Raw genomic sequence first — 15,412 nt, forward strand, 5'->3', positions numbered from 1 at the left:
TCTCATTTCAATGAATTGTAGTGTTAGATGGGGGAGACAGAATTCAAGATAAACCGCATTCTAGAGCTGTGTGTACAGAAAAGAATTGCAACTGTAGCTGTTTGGAGCTTTTCAGGGGAAGTCTGAGCTCTGGAGATAAATCTGTTTGATTCCTTTATGAACGTAATCTAAGAATTGCTATACAGGATGAGAGCAAACTTCCATTCCCGGTCACTAAGAGATACCATTATGAACTGATTAAATATATAGTTTTAGTTGTCCAGAAGACACTCTCAGTTTCTAGCAATTTATGTCTTCAAGGCAGTTGGAAACAGCGGCTTCATATTTAAAAGATCTAGATGGATTTTTTTAATGTTAATTTGATTGATTAATGAACTTACATGTACTCTAGCTTTCACAGTGTTACAGCAGTTGCTTCTGCATTCAGGTGGTTGCTCTTGCATGGAAGTGGGGAGACAGAAATAATTCCTAGATGTTTATACAGGTTTCATTAGATAACAAAATAAGAAAAAATATAGCCATTTTCTGTACAGCTAAGATACGTATGGAAGGCTTTTTTTCCTGTGTTAATTAATTACTTTTTCCTTTTTAGGTTTGCTATTAGAAAGATAATGCTTCTTGAATTCAGGTAAGCTAATTGGAATGAAATTTTAAGTTATTTTTTCATAGGCACCTGTAAAGATGAGACGCTAAGTCAGTTAGGTAGTATACTCGTTTGTGCTTACTAAAGCTTGGATTGTGTACCTCAGAAGCTTAAGTGAGGAGAGCTTAATTTGAGGAGGAAATAATTTCATAAGCATAAGTAACATATTGGTGTGTCTTGTTTTATGATTCTGAATTTTTAGTGTAAGTGAAGCACCAAAGAAGACAGTGTGAATGAACTAGGTGAAAAACTTAAATCTGTAATTTGGAATGTGTCATTAAGCCTTAAATCAGAACTCAGTGAAGTCAGAGTAAGTTTTTGGATTAAGTGTCTTACTGCAAGGTTAAAAATGAATTGTGGTGCAGCAGTATCACTAACATTTTCTTCACTTGAAAGGAAGTGGAAATCTGTTTCGGAGATTCTTACAGCTAGTTCAGACTTCCCTGGAAGAACTGATAAAGCATGTCTAAAATGATGTAAAATAAATATTTGCAGTATTTACATGTTTAGAAACACAATATTTAGTGTTTTGTTTGGCTCTGTTTTTTCTCTCAAATCTTATGAGCAGAAAGACTAAGATGGTTTTTGGTTGAGATAGATTCTTTGTTTGAAAAGGCTGAAATATGTAAGTAGTACCACGAACTAGAAAAGTAGGCCAAACTTCCCTCTGTTCCCTGCTTCTTTATTAGGAAAGGTGGAGGAGAGACTGTAAGTTACAGTTTGAGGTTTGACACTAACAAATGGCATGCTGGTAGCGTGGCTTCTGGAATTTGCATGCCAGCAGTACCATGGCATTTAGAGCTTTTTAGCCTTTCTGTGAACATTCTTAATGTTACCAGTCTGTAATGTAACGTTAGTACTTTCTGGTCTATAGCCCCATCTACTGCCATTTGTCCTGTAAGTAATTTTCTCTCTTTTCCTCCCCCACTCCCCCATCGGTCTGTCAAACTCTCCTGTTTTCATACACATGAGATTTTCTTGTCCTTCAGCCTTGCTCGCGTACGTTTATCCTCACTTGGCAGCATAATAGTATTTTTACTAAAGTGTATTGAAGTTTATCGGAATTCCTGGGTGAAATGAAGTATGGAGTTCGGATTTTGTGGGGGTTTTCCCCCTCCCATTGGCAGATCCAAGCTCTTGGGAAGCAGTACGGGCATTTCAACTTGTATATGCCCATGAAGTTATCTCAGCTCCATCTGAAGCTAGCCATTCTGGCTGAGCTCCCAGAAAGTGGAAATCCCTGTCTGACCATTACAGAACCTTTTGCTCGTGGTTACATACAAGTTCTTGCCGCCTTTTTTCACCACCGTCTCTGATACTTGTCTTACCTGAAGTTATTGAAGTAGCTTGCTTTCAAGCATCAGAAAAGTAAGCTGTGGAAAAAAGTAAATAGGTAAAGCTGAGTTGGTTCATGAGGGGCCAAATGTATGTTAGAACAGGCATTGAGAAGGAATGGATGAGCAGCTTGTTTAGGAAGAAACAAGACTTTCTGCTTTCTGGTGGCAGTTGTTAAAAGTAGCACAAGGTGCAAGTGCACTGTTGAATATGATGGATTTAGGGATTGCCTCCTCAGGAGTAACTATCCCGCATAGCTTCAAGAGGAAGTTAAAGGAGGGAAACTGTTGCTTGTCCAAATAGCCTCTTATCTCTAAGATCTAATTTTAAGAGTTTCTTCTATGAGAAAAGTGCCATATTAACAAAGAAGAAATGCTTATTGCTCAGAAGCTGCTATTTTCTGGTGTTCAGTAGTTTTTTTTTCACCTTGTTGAAAACAATCACTCCCCTGATGTTCAATGCTTTATTTTAGTTGCACTGTAATGTAATATTTTTATTGCCTTTATATGATTATATGCTTAAAATCTCTCTTGATGATTCCTATTTTTTTTATAAGAAAGAGTAATAATATAAATAGTGTTATACAGTAGTTGTCCTTTGTGTCTTATGCTAGGAAATGCTGCATATGACATTCTATAGACAAGTGAAGTTTTTTCCCTTTTTTTTTTTTTTTTTTTTTTTTTCCCACCCTCTATCCTTTTGGAAAATCAACTTGCATTCATATTCTGACTTTGTATTGAGCTGCGGCTACTTGTTACATCTGAAAACCCTCTGGTCAATGTGCTGCCCTGATAAGAAACTCATCTGTTTCTTGTAGCAGTTACCGAGTCTAACAAGTTTTGCTGCAGTGACCTAGATGAGAGGTAACTGCAGGAACTACTCACAAACTATAAAGATGGCTTTAAGGAGAAGGAGGAAAAAAACCCTGTGGATAACTGAGTGACAGATTATGTGGGTGGCAGGAACTAATGAAATACTCTTTGTCTCTTCACAGCCAGTACCTTGAAAATTACCTATGGATGAATTATTCTCCAGAGGTGTCCAGTAAGGCATATTTAATGTCAATCTGCTGTATGGTGAATGAGAAGTTCAGAGAGAATGTCCCTGCGTGGGAGGTAACCAATTTCAATTACAGCTAGAATTGTCTTTGATCCGCAAGTTGCAGCTTTGAGGTGTGCTCACTTATACTGACAGAAGCTACCAAAGCTTGTAATGTTAAAAGTAAATGGTACCTCAGCTGGAATGTCTCATACAGTGTTTTAAAGTGTGTGGTGTTCTTGGAAAAAGCAATGGATGGATGAAAAATTGCCCAATTCCTTCTGGAATTCCTTTGTTCTGCTGTGTGATGCCTCTACACAATCAGCACCATTTGCTTTTTTGGCATTTGACAAAAGTTGGGCATTGGCAGAGAAGTTCTTGCTTTGATACTGAAAGAAAAAAGGATTTTTATATCTGTTAATATAAGAAGGCACCACTGGAAGTCTAACATATTATCCAGTAGTGTCTTGCTTAAAACCTGTGAATACAGTTTTGTAGCTTTCTTGCATGAAATTTCATACTAACATAATCTCTTACTCTGCTTCTCTGTGTACTGTTTTTTGTAGTAATAGTTTTAGAAATGATTCAGTGTTTCTGCAAACAGTCCTGTTCTCACAGGTCATTTCAACAACATAAGCTTAGTTAGAAATTCTATGCAAGCATTATTTCAGAAGCACACTTACTCCGATAGTAGAGCCATTACTTCAGTGCTGACAAAGCGCAAAGGATTAGTAACTTGCTTACATGATTTCTGTGCCTTTTTTTGTTCTGGTGTACGTACTAGATGCAAAATGACTGGTACGTTATTTTCCAAGCAGCTTAGTTAAATTTGTTGTTTGGTACATGGCTGCCCTTGTAAAGAAACCATTTTACCTCCACAATTTTTTGGTTTATCTTTTTCTGGATTAGACAGCTGAATGGGAGTTCCACAATTGTAATTTGTCTCTGGTGGTTTTTACCTGCTCACTTTTTGCAGATCGCTAAATAGCTGTCATAGTTTTAGGCAAAACCTACCAATTCTCTTCTAACCTATGTAATTTTACAGTAATTCTGTGTGATGACTGGTTGAACATGCCCACAGCACCACCCATTCCACTTGTGCTTCTTGTTCAGTTTGTCTTATACATCACCTGTGTTAGACTACACAAAAGGCAGTAGTCCCACTAAGAGCGTTCCTACAGCGTGAGGATCCTTGGTCAGGAGGATATCGTTATTCTGCTTTGTTTGTGTTGCTTGGTCAAAATAAATGGAAAAGAGAAAAAAATCCTTCCTTTTATAGACTTAAATGGGTTTAGAGAACTTAATCTATGTTATGTGAATGAAGATTAAAAAGATTTGTATCAACCTGACTCAAAATCAACTTCCTCTTCTATTCCTAGACATTCAAAAAAAAACCAGAACACTTTCCCTTCTTTTTCAAATGCATACTGGAAGCATCGCTGGTTGAAAATGACAGTGAATACTCTCTGCATGAACAGACAGTCTTGCTGCTTTTCCTTGATCACTGCTTCAATAGTTTGGTATGTTAAAAGTAACTGTAATACTTCCAGTGTGTTTATGCTGTTCTGTGTTAATAGGAGTTTAGTTTGAGCAATTTCTTCTTACGAGACAGATGAAGCAAAATTCCCATTTAAGAAAGAAGATGGTACTGGAGGGCTTTTACCCCTCTTTCTGACTCTTGCTTTTTCTCTCTCATCATGTTTGCTTTTTCTGACACAAGGTCATAAAAGAGACTTGAAATTGGAGGATTGGCACTTACTGCAATTTAAAAGCATATATTCAGACATATTTAAAATGGTGCTTAAAAAAATGTATTTATATTTGAAAAGGTGCTTTACACTTAAAAGCAGGTTACTTACTGCTGTACTCTTTTTAGTTTGGCTGGGAAATTGCACAAAATTATTTCCATTAACTATTGAGAAAGACAGTAATTTTTTCACTTCTGAAACCAAGTTTAGATAATATTTCTATCTGCACTTCTCTTGAGTTAGTTTTAACAAAACATTGGACCAAGTTGTGTTCTCAGTCTATAATAAACACACAGTTATAGATCCTAATTAGCAAGTGTGGAGAATACTTTACAATTATCTGTTATATGAAACAGTACTCTGTTACCTCTTTTGCTACTGGGCTGCTTCTTTACTTACATACAGGATGTATCAGTCAAAATCAAGATCAGCACAAATAAAGAAAAAAATTGTGTCTTGCAGACAAAACAATTGAGACAGAATATGATTTAATTTTTGGAATTAGGAGTGATTATGGGAGCCAGTAATCATCGTGAACCTTATGTATATTTCATTGAGGTAGTATTTTGCTGTAGTGGCTGTGGTACAATGGATCTTCACTTTAAAAGGAGGCTTTGGGGAGTGTCTGTACAGGAATCCTGTTTGCAGGGCGTATCTCTCATAACGTGATATGGAAGCCCGTAAAAAGGTGCTTGTAAAAGTGTACTGCTATTTGAAGCTGCCCTTCTTTGTGAAATGCAGAACAGGATAGTCACAGTTGTGTTTTAAATAAGGAGCACCGAAGTGCCAAGTTTTAGAATGCTCACAATAGAATATTTGTCCATGAGACGTATTTAAGATATTAATGGAAGTTTTTTAGTAGTTTAGGAAAGAAAGTAAACTTTGTGGATCAGAGATAGAAAGAAAACATTTGGAACAACAATTGGAAGTTACATGAATTGTAGATAAAATTAGTAATTTCAGATAATGGGATGAGTGTAAATGAAGTGGGAGAAACTTGATAAATGAAGGGCTTCAGGAGAGAAAGAATAGAGTAAAAACAAATAAAGAAAGGACGGTAAGACAATTCAGTTCAAGTACAAGAAATGTCTGAAGAAGAAACATCAGTTCTCACCAGCTTCTATGCTAAAAATACTTGGATGGGGCCCCTGCTGAAGTATTAAGAACTGACAGAATCCATGAAAAGAACCTAAAATATGAAAGTCACCAGCAGTTCTAGGTGTTACTGGGTAGGGCTATTGTGCAGTTTCCTGTTAGGAAATTGTGAAATCTAATATAACAACATAGGTGTTTTTGTCAGATGGTAATGTATATTGATGTATTTTGTAAGAAAGGAATATCAGAAAACATAAGAATTCTAAAAAAAAATATTTCTGTCTGTAACTTTCTAACAGGAAGTGGATTTGATCAGAAGTCAGGTGCAGCAGCTCATTTCCTTACCGATGTGGATGGCTCTACAACCTGTAAGCATAGCCGTGTAAACTGGCCAACTAATCTAGGCATTATGCAAGTACAGTAAAGTGAATTCTTACGGAATACAGTTATAGAAGTCTAATATTTAAAGCTGCCTGCATTGCTATGGAATTATGTTTTTGTGTGCTTGGTAAAATTCTCTTTATTGTTTGTTGCAAACTTCCGTGTAATTGTAATTATTAAATAATTATTTATTTTTTCATAAAACTAAGCTTTGTTGCTTATAGCTTATTCAAGCTATATTTGTAGACAGGGCCATGAGATCACAGTGACTGGGGAATGGAGCTGACATCTAGCCATGGCTAGATTCTCTAGCAGTATTGCGTTCTTTTTTTTACAGTGATTCTTACTGAGATTAGTCTGAGACAGATGTTTATTTCAGTTTGTTATATATTTTTTCTTTTTTTAATAAGAAGACTGGATTGTATTTTTATCTCTTGTGAAAACAAGGATTCTTGGTGACTGAATAACATTTTAAAATTTCAGAAACGGCTGGAACAAGAGCTGAAAAAGACACCAAAACTAAGAAAATTCTGGAATCTAATTAAGAAAAATGATGAGAAAATGGATGAGGAGGCAAGAATGCGGTATGTTGCAGAAATTTTTTTTTTTTTTTTCCTGTTAAATCCAAAGCCCTTAATGCATTCATTGTTTCAGCTAAAATAAGTTGTTTCAATAAAAAAAACTGTGAAGATGGCAAATAAGGATTGATCATATGTGGTCTCCTGGAAATTATTTTGTTTTCCTGTATTCCTTATGCAAAATACTATTATAGAACTCTAATATTTTGTTTGATCGGTGAATTTGTGATACCAAATCTTAGACCTAAAGCATGAAAGCCATAAGAGAATATTCATGTAGTTACTTGTATTTTTTCATGACCTTTCGCAAATGTTCAGCTCTAAAGCAAATAGCTTATGCAAGTAGTTGAATAAAAATTCATGAAAGTTAAATGTTCCAATACTTTTGTGTTGCAGTGTGGCAAGGTATAAGTGGTGACACACTTCTCCTCTTTGACTCAGTAGAACCATAGGTCGTTAATCAGTTCTGTGCCTAAAAACTGCTAGTGTCTGCCTGAGTGCAGAGAGAAAAGTTACCATCTAAACAGTTTAGGTGTGTTTCAAAGTAACCTGCTACCATTATATAAATTTTAAAGCAGCTAACTTTGTATTAGTGAAAGATATGATATACTTCTAGTCTACATTTAAAAAATATTAATGCTTTTGTTATATGCTTGATTTTAGAGCATACCGGGAGAGAAGATTTCTTTCACAGCTCATTCAGAAATTCATTTCTGTGCTAAAATCAATACCTGTCTCAGGTAACTGTGTTTCTTATGTTACTTTGTTATCTGGTAATCTGTCTTAAATTTTTTTCTGTTGCTGAAGTAACTGCTCTTTAGGATACCAGCCTGAGGTTGGAGACCTTATCTAGATGGGGTTTTAGTGAAATCCATGCCTGTCTGCATGGATTTCATGTCAAAATTAGTATTCAAATCTGTATATGCTTTAAAAATTAAATAGCAGGAAGCTACTTTAAACCTCTTCTCCTTCTGTTCAGTATGGAATTTATTAAAAAAATTATTTCTGATATTCTTTGTTGTATGCTTACAGCCTTCTTACAGCACTAAAGCATTTCATATGTGCTTAGATGCCTTGTTAAACAGGTGGTATAAATGCATATCATAAGGTTCTATTCTGTCAGTACTGTTGATTTACAGTAAGAACAAAAGTCTTAAGTAAAGTGAAATTCTGTAAGATTTGACTGCTCTTGATTTATAAGTCATTGTGACAAGCAAAATTATATGCTTGCCTGATTTAGAAAGGAAAAGTGTTTGTGCAGGAAGGTGTTAGCCTTTTGACAAAAAAAGGCTTATTATACTCTAAGTACAGCACAATTTGGGTGAAATCACTTCCAAGTGTTCTGCTTTTGCTCTTAAACTCTTAGTAAACTTCTTCATCTCTTAACAGAGCTGTAAGGGGAAATTCTGTGTATTGTGGCTTCCTCGGAAAGAATACCTATTCCCTCAGTTTTCCCAATTATGCAAGACCTGTTATAGGAAGATTTACACTAACAGTTCTTTGGAGGCTTTAGGAAATAGATATTCATTAAACCAGACTTAGCATTGTGTTTTGACATGATTCTAAAGGCTCCTTAGTAGACACCGCTGAGTACTTTTGAATATTGTCAAGGCCTTTTGCGCACACCTTGATTGCAGCCTTTAAATAGGTATTTTTGAGTACCTGGAGTTAAAAGTTCTTATGAAGCTTAGGGGGCCATTGGTATCTTGTGGAAGTGTGCATTTTTGTATGTCACATTGGTTGTTTTTTTTCCAGAGTGGATAAAATTGCTCCTGAAACTAGTTCCGTTACTTTCTTATATCCAAAATTTTTCTGGTTTGCAATGAAAGAAAGGATTGTTTCAGAAAAAGAGAATAATGAACTAGTTAACTTTTTAATCTTGTTAAAAGCTAATACTGTTATATTAGTAGCATTTATTACGTTTTTAAAGAATAGGTCAAGTACAAATATATTGTGGTGTGAATCAATTGCAAAAAAATTTTTTTTTATCTAGGTCCTATTTCTATGGACAAAGTTCATTATTGTGAAAGATTCATTGAACTCATGCTAGATCTTGAGGTAAGTTATTTAGTTGTTTCAGCCTGCTTCCAGGTGCACTTTTCTGGGTTTTAAATGTGTAAAGTCATTATTACAGCCTTATTCCAATTAGCAGACGGTTATGTCACAGTTGTGCATTTGGTTGCTTAATAGTGGTTTTCCATCTGTAAATAGGAGGATGTAGCAGTGCATCCACATTGGGAAGTGACTAGTAGTGTTTATAAACCAGATGAATTGTTAAAGAAAGCTAGAATCCTAAACTGCTCAGTGAAGATGATTTTGTTAATTGGAGTAGTGGTAATAGTTCTGGCAATTGATGAGGGTTTAATCCACTAAGAATAACCCAGAGGTAGTCTTCCCAGTGCATAATAGGTCACTTAAAGTATCTTTTGTGTTGTAGGGTATAATCCCAGAAAGTGTTGGTTGTTCTGAAATGCAAACTATTTCTATTTGACTAGAATTCATTATTTAGAAGTAACAGTTCTGCTGATCTAGGTTTGTTACAAGGTAATAGGAGGTCAGGCTGGTTTTGTGAAATTTTTCGGTAAGTACTGAGAAAGTAGGACAATTTTAAGCTTCACAGTACCAGAATTAAAAATAAAAGACATAAATTTGCAATTTGTCACGAGTAGCAATTTACTTAAAATAGCTTCAGATTTAGAAGACTTTCTGAAATAAGAGAGTTTTCTGAAACTGTAAGCACAGGGAATTTTAAAATGTCTCCATCTTGAACTCATACTGTCCTCTGCTAAATCACTTAAGTAGCCTGTGCTTGTAGTTGCAATAGAATGAATTCTTTAAATTAGATCGTGTTGTCGTATGCATATAATATACTTTCATAAGTGAAAATATGTATTTGAAGTTAAACTTAAGTCTGGTTGTTAGCCAGAATACTTAGAGGCAGTACATTTAATGTTGGTTCTAACTAGGTATTGCAGGAAGGTTAGAATTCAGACAGTTTATGAAGCCTGTTTAAATGACTGGAACAAGCAAATGAGAAATTAGCTGTAAATCCAAGTCTTTGCCTCAGTAGCATGTACTGTGTTAATGAGCTCTTTCTACCTATGTCGAGGCCTTTTTCAGATATTTGTTTCATATTAAAGTATACAGACTGCCATCAAAATTTGATGATTTGATAATTTGAAAAGAATGACTCCATGGAAAGTTCTTACGGTTTTCTGAGTTTGTTTTTTTGTAATTATTGAGCAGGGCAATTAACATTTTCTACTACAGGTTATTTTATTTTCTTTGTCTTCTAAACACCATGTTGCTGCTTTTTGGCTTTCTAAATTTATTCTGTAGATTCAATTAAGAACAACTAATTTTTCTCTTGAATTGTTGAGGTGTACTACTGTATGCTGTTGAACAGTTGCTACATATAGCAGCTGTTTACATTGAGAAGAAACGATCTATTTTGTCTACAAAAAACTTTTATACAGTTTTAATTAAGATTCAAAAAATTCTTTGATCTAATTTGAGTACCTTACAAAGAATAGAGGATACCGTACCATATTTAGAAGAAACAGTTTGCAGCCTTGAGAAAGACAAGCTTAAAATTAATGAAATTAGTATAGAAAACAAACATTTAAAACAATGTTGCTGTACTTTGACTTATCTTTTGTAGCACACAGTCATTATGTAGACACTTAGTAGTAGAACAATTGCTTTATTTAATTTACTTTTATTACTGGCAGGATGCAATCTCGGTAATGGCAGGCTTGTGCTGTGCTCCTAGTCCTATAAAAGGCTGAGTTCATAGCAGCCTACCTGCATAAAACCAGTGTCTTGGCATAAATCATGAATCATAGAATGGTTTAGGTTGGAAGGCACCTTGAAGATCATCGAGTTCCAACCCCCCTGTTGAACACCTCCAGGGACGGGGCCTCAACAACCTCTCTGGGCAACCTGTTCCATTGCCTTACAACCCTCAAAGTAAAAAATTTCTTCCTAATGTTTAATCTAAACCTGCCCTCTTCCAGTTTAAAGCCATTCCCCCTCGTCCTATCACTATATGCCCTAGTAAAAAGTCCTTCCCCAGCTCTCCTGTAGGCCCCCTTTAGGTACTGGAAGGCCGCAATAAGATTTCCCCGGAGCCTTCTCTTCTCCAGACTGAACAGCCCCAACTCTCTCAGCCTCTCCTCATAGGAAAGGTGCTCCAGCCTTCAGATCATCCTCGTGGCTCTCCTCTGGATGTGCTCCAGCAGGTCCATGTCCTTCTTATGTTGAGAACTCCAGAGCTGGATGCAGTACTCCAGGTGGGGTCTCACAAGAGTGAAGTAGAGTGGCAGAATCGCCTCCTTTGACCTGCTGACCACACTTCTTTTGATGCAGCCCAGGATACAGTTGGCCTTCTGGGCTGTGATCGCACATCGCTGGCTCATGTTGAGCTTCTCGTCAGTCAGCACGCCCAGGTCCTTCTCCTCAGGGCTGCTCTCCAGCCATTCCCTGCTGAGCCTGTATTTGTGCTTGGGATTGCCCTGTCCCAGATGTAGGACTTTGCACTTGGCCTTGTTGAACTGCATGAGGTTGGCTTCAGCCCACCTCTCCAGCCTGTCCAGGTCCCTCTGGATGATATCCCTCCCCTCCAGCGTGTCTACCTCGCCAAACAGCTTGGTATCATCGGCAGACTTGCTGAGGGTGCACTCGACCCCACTGTCCATGTCGCCGACAAAGATGTTGCACAGTACAGGTCCCAGTACTGACCCCTGAGGAACGCCACTCATCACTGGTCTCCACTTGGACATTGAGCCGTTGACTGCAACTCTTTTGAGTGCGACTGTTCAGCCAGTTCTTTATCCACTGAGTGGTCCATTTGTTGAATCCATGTCTCTTCAATTTAGAGACCAGTATATCATGTGGGACAGTGTCAAACGCTTCGCACAGGTCCAGGTAGATGACATCACTTGATCTTCCCTTGTCCACTGAATGCTGCTTTAATATGAGAACCTCCGTTACGGTATTAGATGTGCAAATAACTGTGCAGTAATCTTATCTTGATAGGACTTCTTGAAATGGAAAATTATGAGAAACCAGGATTTCTTATGTTTTTAAGAATTGCTTGTACTAACATGAGGTTGTTTACTACAGGCTTTGCTTCCCACACGGCGCTGGTTTAATACAGTGTTGGATGACTCCCATCTCGTTGTTCACTGTTACCTGTCCAGCCTTGCTAAAAGAGAGAAGGAGGGTCATCTCTTTTGCCAGGTGAGATACAAAGTTGGTGAAAATAACTTTTTCATTCTGATGCGGCTCTGAATACTGCTATTGTTTTGTTTTATATTTGTTTGTTAAGACAGGTTTTTCTGATGGATGCAAACTACACTTTTACTTAAATCCTTCAGACAGTAGTCCTTTCTTACCTGTACTTATGTGTGTGACTACTCTTACATTTCTGGGTCTGTTTTTGAGCAGTTCTTAGAAGTACAACCTAGAAAACAGTGCAGCTTCTGGCATACTTTACCCCAAATTGTCAGCAGTGTGTTCTTCTGTGCTTTGTTTTGACCTCAGACTGTTCTACAGTGCAGCTGTTTTTTGCTACTGTCCTTCAGTTTACTCAGTCACGGACAGTATATTGTTTTTTATGGCAGGGTCTGAAGATCTCTCCCCTTTCCTGCATCTCAGCTGCTTTTCCTGCTGCTTGCTGTCCCCCATCTCTGGCATTTGTTCAGTTTCTCTGAGGGTTAGTATAGATGGAACACAAAGCCAGCAGCACATCTGAGTAATTTTCTTCTTCCAAGTTAAATAATCTCATTGAGAGGTAGGCTGAATTCCAGAGCTGGCATCAGAGAGGGCAGGAGAGAGTGAGACCTCTGCCTTTTGGTAGGAGCAAGCCGTAAGTTGGGTTCAGCGTGCCAGTGAACCTCTGGCTGGGTCACCTTAGTGCAATTAGTTTCAGTTTCAAGTCCTTAGTAGATAAAAGAAACCGCATTGGTGTTGGGCTGTGCTGTAATTTCTACGAATTGTAGATGAGATACCTAAACAAAGTTATAACTTGGCTGATGCACAAAATAAAATTCAGATGTCGCTCCTTAGTCCGTTTCTTCAAGAATTTTGAAGAGCTCTCGTTTGTGTATGGTGCCCAGATTTGTCCTCTTAAATTGTGTTTTTGTTTGTGGTAGGGTGTCTCTTATTGTTAATCCACTAATTTATATGTATCATGTCTCAGCTTTTAGATATGCTTAAATTCTACACTGGCTTTGAAATCAACGATCAGACTGGAAATGCTTTGACAGAGAATGAGATGACAACAATTCACTATGACAGGATTACTTCTTTACAGGTAGGCAGATGGCAAAGTGCTAATGGGAAGGAAAGGATTTGATTTTGTTTTAGTCTAATTTGCACCTGGAATAGTCATTAAATTATTTTCTAAAACAAACCCCTTATTCTTCCTATTGCGTTACAGGAATAGTTTTTAACTTGACTTTCTATATTATACCAAAGACACTAATGCTTCAGTGTTACATATGTGACTGTGACTAAATAATATGCTGTAGCACAGCACCACCACTTTTGATTTGATATTGTTGAGATGAACTGCTCCCATTAAATCTATTCAGAACGTAAAATTAAGCGCTGTAGGAACTTAACTTACCATTATGCAGTAGGTGGCACCGTTTCTTCAAGATCAGTGCACGCATACGATAGCAATAGCGGTCCCTTGTACCTAAGAGACAAAATAAAAATTCACTTTACTGTAGTTACATAAAGATACTTACGCTTTTCACATTTCATCCCATCAGTTTTAACAACAAAAAAAAATAATAATCAGGGAATCAGGGTTAAGTTAAACATGTTCCTTGTTTTTCTTGGTTGTCTGCAAGGCTACATGTCTACCCCATTATATTTTATTTCAATGACAGAACAAAGGCTGGTAGGAGGGTGTATAAAAAGATACTATATCAGAAGTGGAGTAGTAACGAACAGGTGGTGCTAACTAAAAAAAAGGGAGATTTCACTTGGTATTTATTTGTATACTGGTTGTGTCCACAGGGTGGTATGTGTTATGAATATAAGCTATGGTAAATATTTAGATTGTTATTAAATTGTCTCATTAATATGCTTACATTCAGTTTTTGGGTGTGGGTCTTTTGTAGAGAGCAGCATTTGCACATTTCCCAGAATTATATGACTTTGCACTCTCAAATGTAGCTGCAGTAGATACTCGTGATTCACTGGTGAAGTTATTTGGACCCCTTAGGTAAGTTACCAAAGTGAAATTTAACATGAAATTGAAATTCTTTGTTCTCAGTATGTCTTAACTTAACAGACTTCTAGCCATTTTTCTTTCTAACTTCTCATGTGACTTCTGAGGTCTTTCTGACTTGTCATGGTGCCTTTACATCTGCTGAAATAAGCAGAGTTTGCATCCACTAGTAGTGAAGTACTAGAATTCCAGTATAAGAAAAATACCTGTATTTTCCTTTATTCTAATGAATGTGAGAAAGTACTAATTTTCTGGAAAATAGCTAGCTGCTATTTTCCTATTACTATTTTAGTAATATTACTGTTTATGATTTAGTTATATTACTATTTACTATTGCTATTTTACTGTTACTTTAGTAATTGTAGCAGTAATTAACTTAGAGTAGTTAAGCTCTTACTTTTTTAACTTAGCTTTTTTTAATCTGTTCTGTAGAAAAACTACAACAGAAATCTTAAAAGTATACACTGTATTAACTGTATTGTAAATGTTGTGCTTAAAAGGATAACAGTCTGTATTTTGACAAAGGCAATGTGTGCCCTGTTGTTTGGTTCTGTTTTCAGGTACATGTCTTGAAACAATAAATATTTGCACCTTGCTGTGTTTATTGCAGATAAGTGGTTCAGCTTACACCTGTGGCTGAGCACACTTCACACACGGATGTGCTCTAGAGCACTTTGTAACAATTCCAAAAATAAATATTTTAAATATCTCAAACTTTCCTTGAAATACTGATTTGTAATTGCTGGTGTCTGATGAAATTTGTAGATGGAAATTTTTTTCAAGAAGGAAAAAAAAAAATTACTTCAAGTGCGTTCTCCAATGTTTGTGTCAGTTTCACAAGTTTTTTTTCCTTCTGCTGTGCAGCTCAAACGTTCTCCACCAGGTGGCATCATACCTCTGCCTGCTGCCGCCCCTTCCTGACGGGGAAGACTCGAGTTATGACAAGGAGTTTCTGCTGGAGTTGCTGGTAAAAACATAATTAATAGTGTTTGTATTTTTTCGTCGCAAACTCAAGATATAGCTAAATCTAGCAACTACACTGTAGGAAAGTAGCCATTGAGGACCCTTTGCTGAACCACCTATGAACCACAGCAGTGTTATAGCAGTAAACAGCATACTAAGGTGGGGTTTAAAACCACGTAAATTAACTATTTGAAAATGTTTGTTTATAAATGTAGGTTTCCTGAGAAACTAGTATGTTTTTAAAAACAAAAAATCTGCTAAAGTAGACCTAGATATTCAGTACCTGTTTGGTTCCTCAAGCCCATTTGAAGTGCCATTTGATGCACATAATGTGGTGGGTTTTTTTGGATATTCAGTGTATAACAAAAAATTGTTCACATAGTTTCCT

The 15,412-nt window shown here is 36.7% G+C and overlaps 1 protein-coding gene across 1 annotated transcript in view; it reads left to right on the plus strand.

The window, feature by feature from the left end:
• AQR (aquarius intron-binding spliceosomal factor) overlaps positions 1–15,412 on the plus strand; it is a 73,441-nt gene that overhangs the window by 16,138 nt on the left and 41,891 nt on the right. The window contains exons 5-15 of the mRNA XM_009887000.1: positions 593–628; positions 2,973–3,093; positions 4,396–4,536; positions 6,159–6,227; positions 6,724–6,824; positions 7,482–7,558; positions 8,812–8,876; positions 11,943–12,059; positions 13,021–13,134; positions 13,952–14,055; positions 14,926–15,028. Coding sequence (XP_009885302.1) covers positions 593–628; positions 2,973–3,093; positions 4,396–4,536; positions 6,159–6,227; positions 6,724–6,824; positions 7,482–7,558; positions 8,812–8,876; positions 11,943–12,059; positions 13,021–13,134; positions 13,952–14,055; positions 14,926–15,028 — 1,048 coding nt within the window. The remainder of the gene's footprint in view (positions 1–592; positions 629–2,972; positions 3,094–4,395; positions 4,537–6,158; positions 6,228–6,723; positions 6,825–7,481; positions 7,559–8,811; positions 8,877–11,942; positions 12,060–13,020; positions 13,135–13,951; positions 14,056–14,925; positions 15,029–15,412) is intronic.

This window comes from Charadrius vociferus, unplaced genomic scaffold (genome assembly GCF_000708025.1).
Source record: "Charadrius vociferus isolate BGI_N301 unplaced genomic scaffold, ASM70802v2 scaffold14, whole genome shotgun sequence".
Classification (NCBI taxonomy): domain Eukaryota; kingdom Metazoa; phylum Chordata; class Aves; order Charadriiformes; family Charadriidae; genus Charadrius; species Charadrius vociferus.